The sequence below is a fragment of the Salvelinus sp. IW2-2015 genome, linkage group LG24 (assembly GCF_002910315.2).
Source record: "Salvelinus sp. IW2-2015 linkage group LG24, ASM291031v2, whole genome shotgun sequence".
In the NCBI taxonomy this organism is placed as follows: Eukaryota; Metazoa; Chordata; class Actinopteri; order Salmoniformes; family Salmonidae; genus Salvelinus; species Salvelinus sp. IW2-2015.
The window spans coordinates 9,060,582-9,074,595 of record NC_036864.1 but is presented as its reverse complement, the minus strand read 5'-3'; the positions used below and the strand labels follow the sequence as shown (position 1 = coordinate 9,074,595).

Sequence of the window (14,014 nt, the reverse complement as noted above, 5' to 3'; positions counted from 1 at the left end):
TGGTTGGCAGGATAATATTTATGAATAATTTTAAAGGAATCTTCCTTAATTTTGTTAACAAGTAGGAATGTGTGTGGCAACATCCAAACTTTTTTCCAACAGATATTATCAATAAATCCATTCCAATAAGGCATGACATAATGTAGAGATACAACATCCTGCTGAAACAAGGTTCGTATTGCTCTGTTGTTGAATGGACCAAAAGAGAAAAAAATCTTTCATACTGATGAGTCAACAGGGTCAATGGAAGGTAGGCTCTGAGGGTCAGGTTCCTGAATAATAAAGAAACACCTGGGGGAATGGCATCTAAAACAATTGCAAAATCTTTAGGTGTTACAGGGACCTTGTAAAGTGATAAGAATTCCTTATAACTATGAAAAAAGACGCTCTGCATTTACCAGTTGGCTCACCAATAGGATATTATTTCGGAACCAATATTCTAAAAACAAAGACGCATTTTTATACAATATGTCCCGATTATTCCATATATAATATCTGTGTGGAGAAAAATTATGCCTATAAATTAAGGACCATGACAAGAAAACCTGCTGATGAAAAGCAGACAGTTTCACTGCAACTTTATCGCTATTATAATTGCAAACCATTACATTTCCGAGTGTAGAATATTACCACCAAAGGTATTTTTCATTGTAGTGACACCAGTGGAGCGTTCAGATCCATGGGAAAGCCAAATATCGTTGCCCCACTGTGAGCTCCAGAAGTTGGCATCAGCCAAAATTGAGTGAGACTCTTGAAAAAAGCACAAATCTATTCGAAATTGTCTAGAAACTAAAAATAAGGCCTTGCGCTTCACATTGTTTCATAACCCCCTAGCATTAAGAGAAACTATAGACAAAGTCAAAACAACAAAGGTTATATAACAGTATAAACTGTAGGGTGAGTCAAAAACGTATGAGCAGTGAACGTAAGCGACAAGGAACCGAGATCTGCATCATATAAATCAATTTAAAGTGAAAATAGCTTATTCCTTAACTCTGAGCTAGATGTTATCCGGCTTTTGAAATTCAACTAATCAGAAAATGATGTTCAAGACCAAACCAAGGGTTCTCTGTAGTAAGAGAGACTAAAAACCACCCGTAGTGTAATCAGGAACTATTATGATAAATAAAAAACAAAATAATAATTTAAATAAAAACAAAAAAAATCATTTTAATCGCAACTTGCCCTGCACGTGTAAACTTGTCCGACGTCATGAAACGTCATCAGAAGTTTCGGCTTAATTTGAGGGCTGAGGGGAGAGGGTGTCTTTTAAGTGTTTGGAATGAGGCCAAACTCATGTGCAGAAACAACGGTCGTCACGCGTCAAATTGTGGATGTTGCCAAGTCAAAGGCACGCCTTCAATATTAAGTCGTTTTTGACAAAAATTAAAACGTGTCTGTTTTTGACTTTGTCGAGGTTATAGTCATAGCATCTTCAGCTCCTAAAKACATTGGCTCAAATCTGGGTTATGCCTTTAGATTTTGAGAAAATTAACAACTAAGGAAGAATTTTTCACTTCTGTCATTGACTTCTCAAACCACAAACCCCGGTCTGGTCTGCTTTGTCTGCTTATAGCAAGCGTTCACGAAAGTCTCGCGATGTTGTACCTCTKGGTTTAAAAAATCTGTGGTTGAATGCAGCGTATTCTTCATCATGTGGTTTTTCCGGCAGACTAGACGCTTCCTTGTGTCTTGCTGCTTTTCACAGTTCGGAAAGTGAATTGCACATTTGTTCACAAAAAAAGGTATATGGGGAAAAAGGAATTTGCACCATCATCTAACCAGATACTGTATATACCCTTTTTTGGTCTCCCGAGTGGTGCAGCAGTCCAAGGCACTGCATCTCAGTGCAAGAGGCTGTCACTACAGTCCCTGGTTCGAATCCAGACTGTATCACATCCGGTCATGATTGGTAGTCCCATAGGGCGGTGCACAATTGGCCCAGCGTTGTCTGGGTTTGGCCRGGGTAGGCCGTCATTGTAAATAAGAATTTGTTCTTAACTGACTTGCCTAGTTAAATAAAAAATAAAACAAATACCACTATCCCCAACACACCCCACCACCCCTTCTCTCAAAACCCCCTGTAGTTCTTCTGCACTAAAATCTTTGACACCCAAAAACATCTCTGCTGCTGCTACTACCAGTTCAATCTTCTGGGATTTTCTTTCCATCTGTGCAGTACAATTAGAGACCATAGCAATAAACACCAAGCAGCCACCTTACTAAAGCACAAACTGTTCGGGTCACTCTGTATTGGCCTACTAATAACAGGGATCCTCTCAGGCTTCCTCACCCTTTGCCCTCCATCCTCTACTTTCATCACTGCCTCAGCAAATGACACTTTGTGCACTACTCTCACCCTGGAAACATCAACCTGTCTCACTTGCATAGGACATTTCTGATACCCAGCAACATGCCCCCCCCCCATACTGCTGCAACATGACCATAAACTTGGCACCTGAAACACCGTAGTGGGTTTGAAACAAAAGCTCTCACGGATGTAAYACAGCAAATTGAGGAAAAGGTCAAGGGGTGTGAATGCATAAAAACTCAGAAGGACAGGCAGGGTCTCCTCAGGCTTGCACTTACCACCGGGTCTGCATTGCAACAAACGGTATGTATCACAGACAGCGGGGATCTTCAACTTTAGTCTATCTACCTCAACACTCAACGCTACCCCAGTTATCACTCCTTTCAGCAGCGCTCTACTCCGGAAAGCAAAGCAGGACACAGCTCTCATCCCGAGTCGTGTAGTGCCCTCTCCCTCTGGGCAGCAGACACACAAAAGATCTACTCAAGTCCACTTGTGGATACTTTGACTGAATTGACAAGAACCAACTCCTTCTTCCCCCAGCCTGATACTACAATCGGATCGGCCAAAAGGCATGAATCTAATTTTTCCAAGAATTGTACTCCCGCTGGGCTAGAGTCATCTCGGCCATTTTCCTGATCATTGGGGTGAGGCTCGGAAGCCTTCACATCMCCTGTCCGTGCWGGTTCTTCTTCACTTCTATCASSTTCAATTTCTGAGAGTTCACTATCCGTTGACTGCTCAGGGTTTTCAGGTGCGTAATTATCTCTTCTGTGCTTGACTCAAAGGAGAAAGTACTGTGCTTGTATTTCAAATCAAATCAAATTTTATTAGTCGCATGCGCTGAATACAACAGGTGTAGACCTTACAGGGAAATGCTTACTTACGAGCCCCTAACCAACAGTGCAGTTTCAAAAAATACTTATAAGAATAAGAGATAAAAGTAACAAGTAAATGAAGAGCAGCAGTAAAAAATAACAATATATACAGGGGGGTGCCGGTACAGAGTCAATGTGCGGGGGCACCGGTTAGTTGAGGTAGTATGTACATGAAGGTAGAGTTAATTATTAAAGTGACTATGCATAGATTACATCAGAGAGTGGCAGTGGTGTGGAGGGGGGGGGGGGGTGCAATGCAAATAGTCTGGGCACAGCCATTTGACTAGATGTTCAGGAGTCTTATGGCTTGGGGGGTAGAAGCTATTTAGAAGCCTCTTGGACCTAGACTTGGCGCTCCGGTACCGCTTGCCGTGTGGTAGCAGAGAGAACAGATGTTGGTTTGGGTTTGAATCTCACGCTCTTCTTTCAGCCTCGCTTCATCTCGGCATGCGCCTTGAATTACATCTTCCGCATTTCATCCCAGCTCAACGCAGCTTCAAACAAATATAATAAAATATACAAATATAACAAAGTCATTTATATCTTTATCATACATAATAATTGAGTTGCAAATGTAATGCATTGTGTTTGTGCAGAAAAACGTATGCTTGAACATTGTATTAGATCTGTAGCAATACATGAAAAACAAAAGTTATTCCATGGACAGTGCAGATGATGCATGGTCATTTCTGTATTCAACTGGTAATTAGTGGTAAATCAATTGATTATCTTTTGATGGAATTATCGAAGACCTCTAGTCCACTCTAGTGGAAAAAATCCTTATCAGAGGAGCAGGCCAAGACCATTAGGTCCACTATCCTAGACAGTAATGTCRCAGACAGGAGATGTTATATATACTTGTGATTTATTTACATTAATATGCAGCTCATTGTCAACAATCCACTTAAGCCMCAACCTGGTCCCAATGTATTGAAAACTGTAGCAGACAGACATAAAATTCCCCATGCATGCATCCAGGAGCTGGTGAATAAAAAATAAAAAAAATCAACTGTTTATCCCAATCATAATGTAATAATGGAAATGATATTGTTTGATAAATCGACAGTCTTGACGGGGAACAGCAAAGATTTATCTCTTTGCRCCAAGAAAGGTCGACGGACCAAGATTCAAAGGTCAGATTAGGAAGGAAGAGGTGGTGTTTGCTCAGTTGTATCTAGGACAGTGTACATTGCACTCGTCATTACATCTGGNTCTAGGACAGTGTACATTGCACTCGTCATTACATCTGGTTGGCAAGCATGTAATGCATGGTTTGTGTCTGGAGTGTATGGTCGATGAAACGGTGGAGCATGTGTTGTTATATTGTTGWARTTATGTTGAAGAGAGGGAAAGATTGAAGTGTAGTCATTGAGGTTGGACAGGTTTGGATGGATTTGGAAGGGATGGGGAAGGGTCTGTTAGAAGTTAGTAGGGCTCTTTTAAATGTTCTTAATAGTACAGTTAGGTAGGTGGATTTATGTTTATCGGTTTACTTCCTTTATACAYGCAGAGCTAATGTAAACTGTGATTGACCACACACTCCAGCACAGTAGGTGGCAGYATGCACCTTAAGGTTTGTGGTTTAAAAGCGGGTGGTTTGAGTAAAAAAAGAAGATCATGATGACATACCTTTTTATACAGTTTCTTGATTGTGTCTAGCTCGCTAATAATCACAGAAATTCAAGCTAGACTGTCAGGGAGTATATACTAAAGTATATACTAGTATATACTAAAATGACTCAATATACACTGAACAAAAATATAAACKCAACATTTAATTTGTTGGACCCATGTTTCATGAGCTGAAATAAAAGATCCCAGAAATGTTTCATATGTACAAAAAGCAGACAAATGTTCCATATGCACAGGGTTGTCAAATTTGTGCATAAAATGTGTATACATTCCTGTTAGTGAGCATTTCTCCTTTGCCAAGACAATCCATCCACCTGACAGGTGTGGCATATTAAGAAGCTGATTAAACAGCATTCATTACACAGGTGCACCTTGTGCTGGGGACAATAAAAGGCCATTCTGAAATGTTAAGTTTTGTCACACAACACAATGCCACAGATGTCTCAAGTTTTGAGTGAGCATGCAATTGGTATGCTGACTGCAGGAATGTCCACCAGAGCTGTTGCCAGAGAATGTAATGTATCTACCATAAGCTGCCGCCAACGTAGTTTTAGAGAATTTGGCAGTATGTSCAACTGGCTTCACAACCACAGACCACCTGTATTGCGTCGTGTGGGCGAGCGGTTTGCTGATGTCAACATTGTGAACAGAGTGCYCCATGGTGGCGGTGGCGTTATGCTATGGGCAKGCATAAGCATGATAATGCACGGCCCCATGTAGCAAGGATCTGTACATAAGCTGAAAATGTCCCAGTTCTTCCATGGCCTGCATACTCACCAGACATGTCACCCATTGAGCATGTATGGGATGCTCTGGATTGACTGTGTACCACAGGCACAGCATGTTCCAGTTCCCGCCAATATCCACAACTTCGCACAACCATTGAAGAAAATTATGGGACCACATTCCACAATGTGGAATCATTCCACACATTTCAAATTGATTAATTTGCTTATATGAATTGTAACTCAGTAACATCTTTGAAATTGTTGCATGTTGTGTTTTAAATTTGATCAGTATACTTTAAAATGACWAAAACCAACTCGAAACTGTGTCGAAATGATAATGRACCTATTTTATACAGTTTATTGAATGTGTCCAGCTCCCTAATAATCACGGAAATTAAAGATAAACAGGGTGTATCGAAAATTACAAAAACGATGGATAGAGAACTATATTTTGCAAATGTAGATGGTGAGGTACAGTAACATAACCAATTTTCAGTGCGGCCSCGGGGCAAAATGAGTTTGACACCCAGGCCATAGAAGAAGTCAATGCGCACTCCCCTGCGCGCCTCCGCGAGAATATTCGCCATTTTGTTTCGAAAATATGACCGAGTTTTTCCTGCTTTAGCTTGTAACAGGCTAGCTTTTGAATTTATGTACTGTAGAGGACATAGATATTACGCGTAATAATATTGACTATACAAGGTACACATGTGAGGCCTGTCCGTTGCCACGTCGCAAGAGAATAATATCCGTGTCACCAGGTTGACAGATACTTTGTTCATACTGCTCGTCAGCYTGAACCATCAAAACAAATCACGTTTGGCTAGTTCGCTAACTAACGTTAGCTAACTTCTAGCCATACAGACGAGTGGATTGCAAACTTTGAACAACACGGTAAGTTTCTCGGGACCAACGTTGGCTAGCTAAAGCTGGTGAGTTATTTGTGCCTGGCGACTTAAAATACCTAGTTAGCTAAAGAGGGTTAGCTAGCTTTTGCCAATTTAGCCAGCTAAAGTTATGCTAATGTTAGTTAACCTTAGCTGCTAGTTATCGGACTCGGGAGAGAAACTAACGCCGACAACCAGCCCTTTAACCATCTGGCGACAAAGTTGATGATAATTTGCTCAAGTCCTTGTGCTAAAGCTAACTAAATTGTATGCTAACGTAAAGTTAGTTAGGTTASCTAACTACATGGATAGCTAGCGGCTCAGGAGTCTCTCCGCCTTTGACTGTCGAATCCCYCAGGCTTAGCCAATCTACTTTGCTAACTGAGTTAGGTTGCTTGCTAATGTGTCCTAGCTAACTAACGTTAATACTAGCTGACTAACTGCTGCTGTTCAGACATTCGACGTTAGCAAGACCAAAAAGAGAAGTGAAGTTCGTTCAAGATAATGTATTGGTTGCAAGAAATGTTAACTACCTAACATGTTACTTCCTGCATTCGTGAATATATACTTGTTGCGGAAAATTCCACACCGTTGTAAAATTATAGTTGTCTAGAAACAAATCGACGGTCTTGGAATTTCTATCCATTGAWCAAACAAACTCAACCCCGTTTCCAACTGCAGGGTTTGGCACTGGCAGCTTTAGCTTAAAAATAATCAATGTCAAATCTCCAAGTAGTGAATAGAAGTAGCCAGCAAGTACTACTGTAGTGACTTGTGAAGTAAACAGAAATGTGAGCTTCCAACACTCAGCAGTTGATGTGCATTTCTTGCCAAGGCCACCAACATATCATTTTACAGTTCTACAGAACACTTGTCCCTGCATTGTCAGACAAGAAGTGATAGTAATAGTAGACCCTAAAGGGATCTTCATCTTGCAACTGTTTTTTCAAAGAAATTATCAACACGGAAAAGTAGAATTGGGGAGTGTTGAAGTGAATGAAATAATATGTTTACATGAGAAAATACTACAAATAATATACACTTTGACAACTGTAGCAATGATACATGTCCATTGKAGAGTGGGGGCAGGGTAAGTATACTGCCTGCATCTAAGTAATGGAAACAGGGAGAAAAGGCTGTGGCTGAGGTCCCTGATAGGCCTACAGACAAAACAAAATGGTCATGTTCGTAATAAAGCAATTATYCAAAACCAACCACATCTTGAATCCTAGGTATAAGGTGGCAACAAGAAAGAGCATCTTAAATGAGGCTCCCTGTTGCTACTTTTGTTAGCAACTCATGGAGAAGCACACCTGCAGGTGCTTAGCAGTGCAGCCAACTGAGACTGATAAGCACCTAATTAGGAAATGGGAGAGTTTGGCTATGTCCCAATTATCTTCGATAGCCTCCTTTCCCTATCAACTCTCCTTCATAACCACCGATTGTAGTAGACTTTATAAGTTTCCACCATTTTGCTTTTGCATATCTAATCAGTGGTCATGAAGGTAAGGAAAGGAAGCCATCTAAGATTTGTGACAGCCTGCCCTCTGTTTGCTCTGTCTATGCTGCGTTCATGTGCTATCAGAGTTATCAGAAATTCCTAGTTCCAACTGGGAAGTTTCACTTAAATGACACCAAGTCTGAATTACAAGTGGGGAAACTCTGAGAAAATTGTGACGTTATTGACAACTACAACCATATAAAGAATTTAGACTGACCATATTGTCAATGTTAAGCAAGCTAGCAAACTTTTATTATTACCAACGTTAGCTAGCTTATCAAGCTAACTAAAATCTTGTTGGTTGACGAATTGTTCCGATCAAAAAGCACATGAATGAAACATGTCGTATATCCGACATCACAACTAGGAAGTAGGAATGTCTGACGAGCGTGTGAACGAACGCTGCATTACTATGCTGCCCCATAAGCCACTTGCTTTGCTTAATGACAGGCTACTGTTGGGTCATAGCATCCAGTTGATTGCTCTTCAACCATTGTTCCTCTTTTCATCATTTACTCTATTAGCCAGTGGRCTGTTTTGCTGAGGATGCCCCTGGTGAGTTCTATTTTAGATGAGAAGTCAAGTTTTAGCTTTTTCCTGTATAGCATCCACAGGGGAGCACTCTAGGGGTTATTGTTGCACTAGTGTGCTCTGTGTAAATGTATGCCAGATGGACGCTCCCGCACGTGCAGGATTGTCCAAATAAGAGGAAAAAGTAGGAAACACTTTGATTTTCTTTTTCAGACCCATTCTTGTGTTGTGTGGGCGGCCAGTCAGTGTTATATTGCACCGGCCAGCACATTCGTCTTTTGTTGACTAAGCAAGTTGGTTTGATTTTGTCCCTTCCAACATGTCTGAATAATGGTCTTGATAGGCTAGTTAGTGTGTTTATCATACCAACCATAGCCAACAGATTTTTCAAAACTATTCTAATTTCCTGTCTATAGTTGTGGTTGCCTAGACCTATAACTAGGTTGTTCAGTGTGAAATGCTGACGTCAAGAACAGTGAAGTAGCTAGAGCTAACCACAACCTTTTCACATTAGTGATGTATGAGTGATGGTCCAGGAAAGGGTAGTGTGCACTAGATGCATTTACTTCTGCATATCTTTTAAAGCATACAGTTAATAATATTAATTGTATTAGCTAGGCAGCTAACCCTGCTAGTCTGCCCAATGTTCATACATTAGACTTCAGACAAAGTACTCATGAATTTGACCGTAATTGGTAGCCTGTGCAAGCCTATAATCCATTTCAAAATGCTTATCTCATTTCATAAAGCATTTGCATAGGCCTAACATAACCCAAAGCATGCATCTGGAATTTTGTTTAAGATTTTCCAGCCAGCATCTCTTAGTTGATGGTGTGCCTATATTTCTGTGTGAGCCTCTCCATTGTAGGCCGAAATGCCATTCACTACTGTCTTCAAGTAATTAAGTTAGCTGAAGTTCTTTTATTGTTAGTGTTCTTGACGACACAACACTAAGCGTTGCACATTTCACCGTTGTTAGGCTAAGTTGCGTTGATATATAACGTTAGACTAGGCCTAGTTCTCTTTTTTTTTTTATAAGCCACAAGGCAAGTCAGGGCAGGCCGTTGGCACATCAGTTCATTGTCTCATTCATAACTGAAAGCTAAGAATTCTATAGAAGCAGGTTGACTTAGGGTTCGGCTGCCCGAGACTTTAGAAATCTTAGCCAAACCCCGCTACAGCTTTCTCACTAGCAATCTACTAACTAGAAGGCTAGGTCATGATCCTATAACTAATGGCAGCCAGACAAACGTCTTTCTTGAAAAGCTCTGTTCAGAATCCTCCTTGTGATGTCGAGTAGTCTGAGTAAATCTGATGCAACACATTAATCTTGTTTAAAGATGACTATGCAAATACTGCTGCTGACTAATAATAGATGCCTTTGAGATCTGATGCAAGGTCCTATATGAATGTAATTATAATTTATTGTAACCCCCTTCTCTCTCAGGTTATGGTGAGCCTTTCAGTGTGTTGTGTACTAAGGATGCCTGTGTTCTAAGAGGAGACCCATGCTGATAAATGCCAGGCCTCGCCACGCTCTCTGCCGTCTGCACAAACACAAATGCCTGCCTGTCTGAGGGAGATCTGATTAAAGATACCCACATTTCTTCTACTGGTGAGCACAATTACTGGAGGTTACATCTCAAATTATATCTGTAATGAGTTTGTTGTTCATGTGTGGACAGAGCCAGTGACCATGTTGATGTTTTTAGATGTTCCTGCTTCATTGTTTTCATCTGTTTCTTTGTGTATTTCCCCTGTTACTCTCCCCACCGCATGAACCTCAGCTCTTTTAATCTCCTCCTTTTTCTTCCTCTTCAATTCTTCCTCTTCAATATTTATTTTCATCTCAAAGCGATTGAAAAGCAAAAAACAAACAAGCAAGCAATATCACCATGAGTAGCTTGGCTAGGTTAACCAATACATCACCATGAGTAGCCTAGCTATAGTTGGCTAGGTCTCCAATCCAAATTAAATCTAGAATCGGCTTCCTATATCGCAACAAAGCATCCTTCACTCATGCTGCCAAACATAAAACTGACCATCCTACCGATCCTCGACTTCGGTGATGTCATCTATAAAATAGCCTCCAACACTCTACTCAACAAACTGGATGCAGTCTATCACAGTGCCATCCGTTTTGTCACCAAAGCCCCATACAACTACCCTCACTCATTGCGACTGTATCGCTCTCGTTGGTTGGCCCTCGCTTCAACTCGCCGCCGATGTCCTAGTACCCACTGGCTAGTCACGGTGTTACTACAATCTCTGCTAGGTATAAGCCCTGGCCTTATCTCAGCTCACTTGGTCCATGCGATATGCAGGCACCCACTCGTAGCCATGGCGCTCCAGCAAGGTATACTCTCACTGGTCACTAGACCCCAAAGCTCAATTCGCTTACCCTTTTGGTCGTACTTTCCTCCCAGTTTCTGCTGCAAATGACTGGAATGTAGAAGCTGGCAAAAATCTCTGAGCGCTGGAAACAGCATTAATCTCCCTGACTAGCTTTTAAACGCTTAAGGCCAGCTACAAGATCACTGTCACCTGTACATAGCCCATCTATAATTTTAGCCCAACACTACACAGCCTTCCCTACTGTTATTTATTTATTTATTGCGTCCTTTGCACGCCATTATTTAATATTTCTACTTTGCACATTCTTCCACTGGCAAAGTACACACCCATTTCCACGTGTTTTACTTGCTATATTGTATTTCGCGTTCGCCACCATGGCCTTTTTTTTTGGCCTTTACCATCCTTATACTCACCTCATTCGCTCACAATTGTATTATAGACTTATTTTTGTACAACTGTCTTAAATGTGATTGTATGTTTGTGGTTTATTCCATGTCGTAACTCTGTGTATGTTTGATGGTTGTTGAATTTGCTTATGGCTTTAAAATTCTTTGGCAGGTTCACGCAGTGTGCAACTACTAATGGAGAACTTGTTTCTTCTAGATTCAGCTTCTAGTACCTGGTGTTAAATAAAGATTACATAAAATAACGAAAACCAATACCATCACATCATCAGTAAGTAGCGCTAGTAGGTTTCAACTAATGACATCACCATGAGTAGCCTAGCTATAGTCTGGGCTAAGGTCGTCAACGCCTCGCAGTAATACATTACATCCACTAAAGTAGCCTAGCTATAGTTGGGCTAGGTCACGCAATAGCGATTTACAGTATCATGAAGTAGCCTAGGGTCAACAATCATCATAATGAGTAGGCTAGCTAAGTGGCTAAGAGATCAACCAATACCAATCACTGTAACTAGTCAACCATAAATTAGAGCTAAAGCTTCCTCAGTCAACACTACGATCACCATGAGGAGCCTCACAACTATTAGTTGGGCTAGGGTCAACCAATACAACTCATCATGAAGCTAGCCCTAGTTTAGTTGGCTTAGGTCAAGAGCTCAATAAACCATGGTAGCTAGGTCAACTAAACATACCAAATTGAGTAGCCTACTATAGTTGGCTAGGTCGGCCAGCAATACAGTTCACCTATATGAGTAGCGGGCTACTCTAGTTAGGCTAGGTTCAAGCAATACATTAACATGAGTAGCCGTAGGCTTATAGGTGGGCTAGGGAATTCAAGCTAATACTGTCATCATGAGTAGCCTTAGCTATTAGTGTCTGGGCTAGTTCTAAACGCCAATAGCATCACGCATGAGTAGGCTAGGTCAGGCACCTATAACTCATCCGATGGTGTAAGCCTAGCTTATGTCAACCTATACATCAACTCATGAGTAGGCCTAGGCTATTTAGTTGGCTTATGTGTCCAAACGCAATAGAGGCCAAGGTCTTTGAGTGGCATGCAAGACTTTAAAAATGGAGAGGGACAGTTAATGGCTTGCTCAGAAGAAGGTAGTCAGGGAGATGAAGTGTCTGGTGATGATCTTGTAGAGGGCTACATAWCCACCAGAAATATGCAGCAAAACTCGATGTTAAAAAACGAAACGGCTGATAATTATAATAAAATGAAAACCTATATTTAAAGGAGCTCTCTGCTTAGGCTGCTACTAGGGCGCCATGCCATCATTGCATCCCTCTCTCTCTGACTCTCTCCTTCCTTCTAGGGCTGTGTCCCCTGTCCAAGCAGCCACCATGTTCTGGAAGTTTGACCTGCACACCACGTCCCACATCGACCAGCTGCTGGACCGGGAGGACGTGACGTTGCGGGAGCTCATGGAGGAGGATGATGTCCTGCAGGAGTGCAAGGCCCAGAACCGCCGGCTGCTGCTCTTCCTCTCCCAGGACCACTGCATGACAGAGCTGGTCAACCTCATCACCACAGAGCCCCCTGCTGACCTGGAGGAGAAGAGCCGCTTTAAGTGAGAAAGGGTCGCCCGAGGGGGAAGGGGGATGGGCTGAATGTGGCTGCTCAACACAAGTGTATACTATGTCATTATTGGAAGAGAATTTGTGCTTAACAAAATATACTTTTAATGAAATAAATATTCAAGTACACCCTATGCTTAAGCTTTTACGGACTGACCTTTCCTCTAAAGACCAGTTGTGCAAAATGAAAGGGGCTTGTCCGTAACATGCTCTGACATGGCCTKGGTTCTATGCTCAGTGGATAAGTACCAACTGCCAAGTTTCAACCTAAGACCAGCATGCATACACTCTATTACATTCTTTGTTTTCCTGTGATTTTCAATGTCTAACACACCGAGATCCCTGTCTAGAGTGAAAGAGCTTGTGGCTGTGGGGTCTTTGCCTTGTCACCGAGAGGTTGAGAGTTCAAATCCAGTTATGTCTGCGGAGTTGTCATCTGCAGAGTTGGTTGAATGGCAGCTGTGATGATTAGAGGTAAAAGGTGCTGGAGCACCATGGCCACTTGATATTGAAATACAGATTTTGCCTATAAAAACTAAAGCCTTGTTCACATTGGCAGTTTGAAGTGACTCAAAGCATTTTTTTTTTTTTTTTTGCATATCCGTTTCGAATCTGTTCATTTTCTCTTGCAGTGTGAATGGCCAAAAATCGCGTGGAATCAGATATTTCAAGCCAAACCATTTCAAACCAAACATTCGAAGGTGGTTTGAAATCGGCTACAAATCCGATTCATGGCCATGCAACTTGTCTGAACAGTCAAATCTGATTTATTTACCCTCAAGTGGTTTTTACTGTTATTTGGCATATCTTGTTGCTTGCTAGCTACTCAGCTACCACCTGTTCTTGTCAAAACTAACTAGCTTGTTAATTGTTTAGAAATGAGTGAATGTGCTAGAAAGCTAGCTGAGTGCTGTGGCTTGCTACAAAGGACTCATTTTGGAAGTTGTATCATGTTATCCTTTTGAGGCTTTAAAATTGTTATTTTAAGATTTCTAACATTCAAAGCAACTGGGACACGTCCGTGGCCGACATTGTGGTCACCTTAGCTTGCTACATAACTTTGAGTGATAGGACGCACGAGCACCATCACCAATCAATCTACACCACTGCGCACACACCCATCGTTACTAACTAGTGAGCTAATGACTGCTGTCTGAGCACACACACCCATCGTTACTAACTAGTGAGCTAATGACTGCTGTCTGA

The 14,014-nt window shown here is 41.5% G+C and overlaps 1 protein-coding gene across 5 annotated transcripts in view; it reads left to right on the top strand.

Annotated features, from left to right (window-relative positions):
- The first annotated feature begins 6,115 nt into the window (after positions 1–6,115).
- The window catches only part of LOC111951395 (serine/threonine-protein phosphatase 6 regulatory subunit 2), a 17,241-nt gene continuing 9,342 nt past the window's right edge, over positions 6,116–14,014 (top strand). For 4 of the 5 annotated variants that reach the window (XM_070434783.1, XM_023969458.2, XM_023969456.2 and 1 more), the window contains exons 1-3: positions 6,116–6,443; positions 9,916–10,083; positions 12,547–12,801. In XM_070434783.1, coding sequence (XP_070290884.1) covers positions 12,575–12,801 — 227 coding nt within the window. In that variant the 5' untranslated portion in view covers positions 6,116–6,443; positions 9,916–10,083; positions 12,547–12,574. The remainder of the gene's footprint in view (positions 6,444–9,915; positions 10,084–12,546; positions 12,802–14,014) is intronic. The other variant, XM_023969457.2, reaches the window with a different exon arrangement.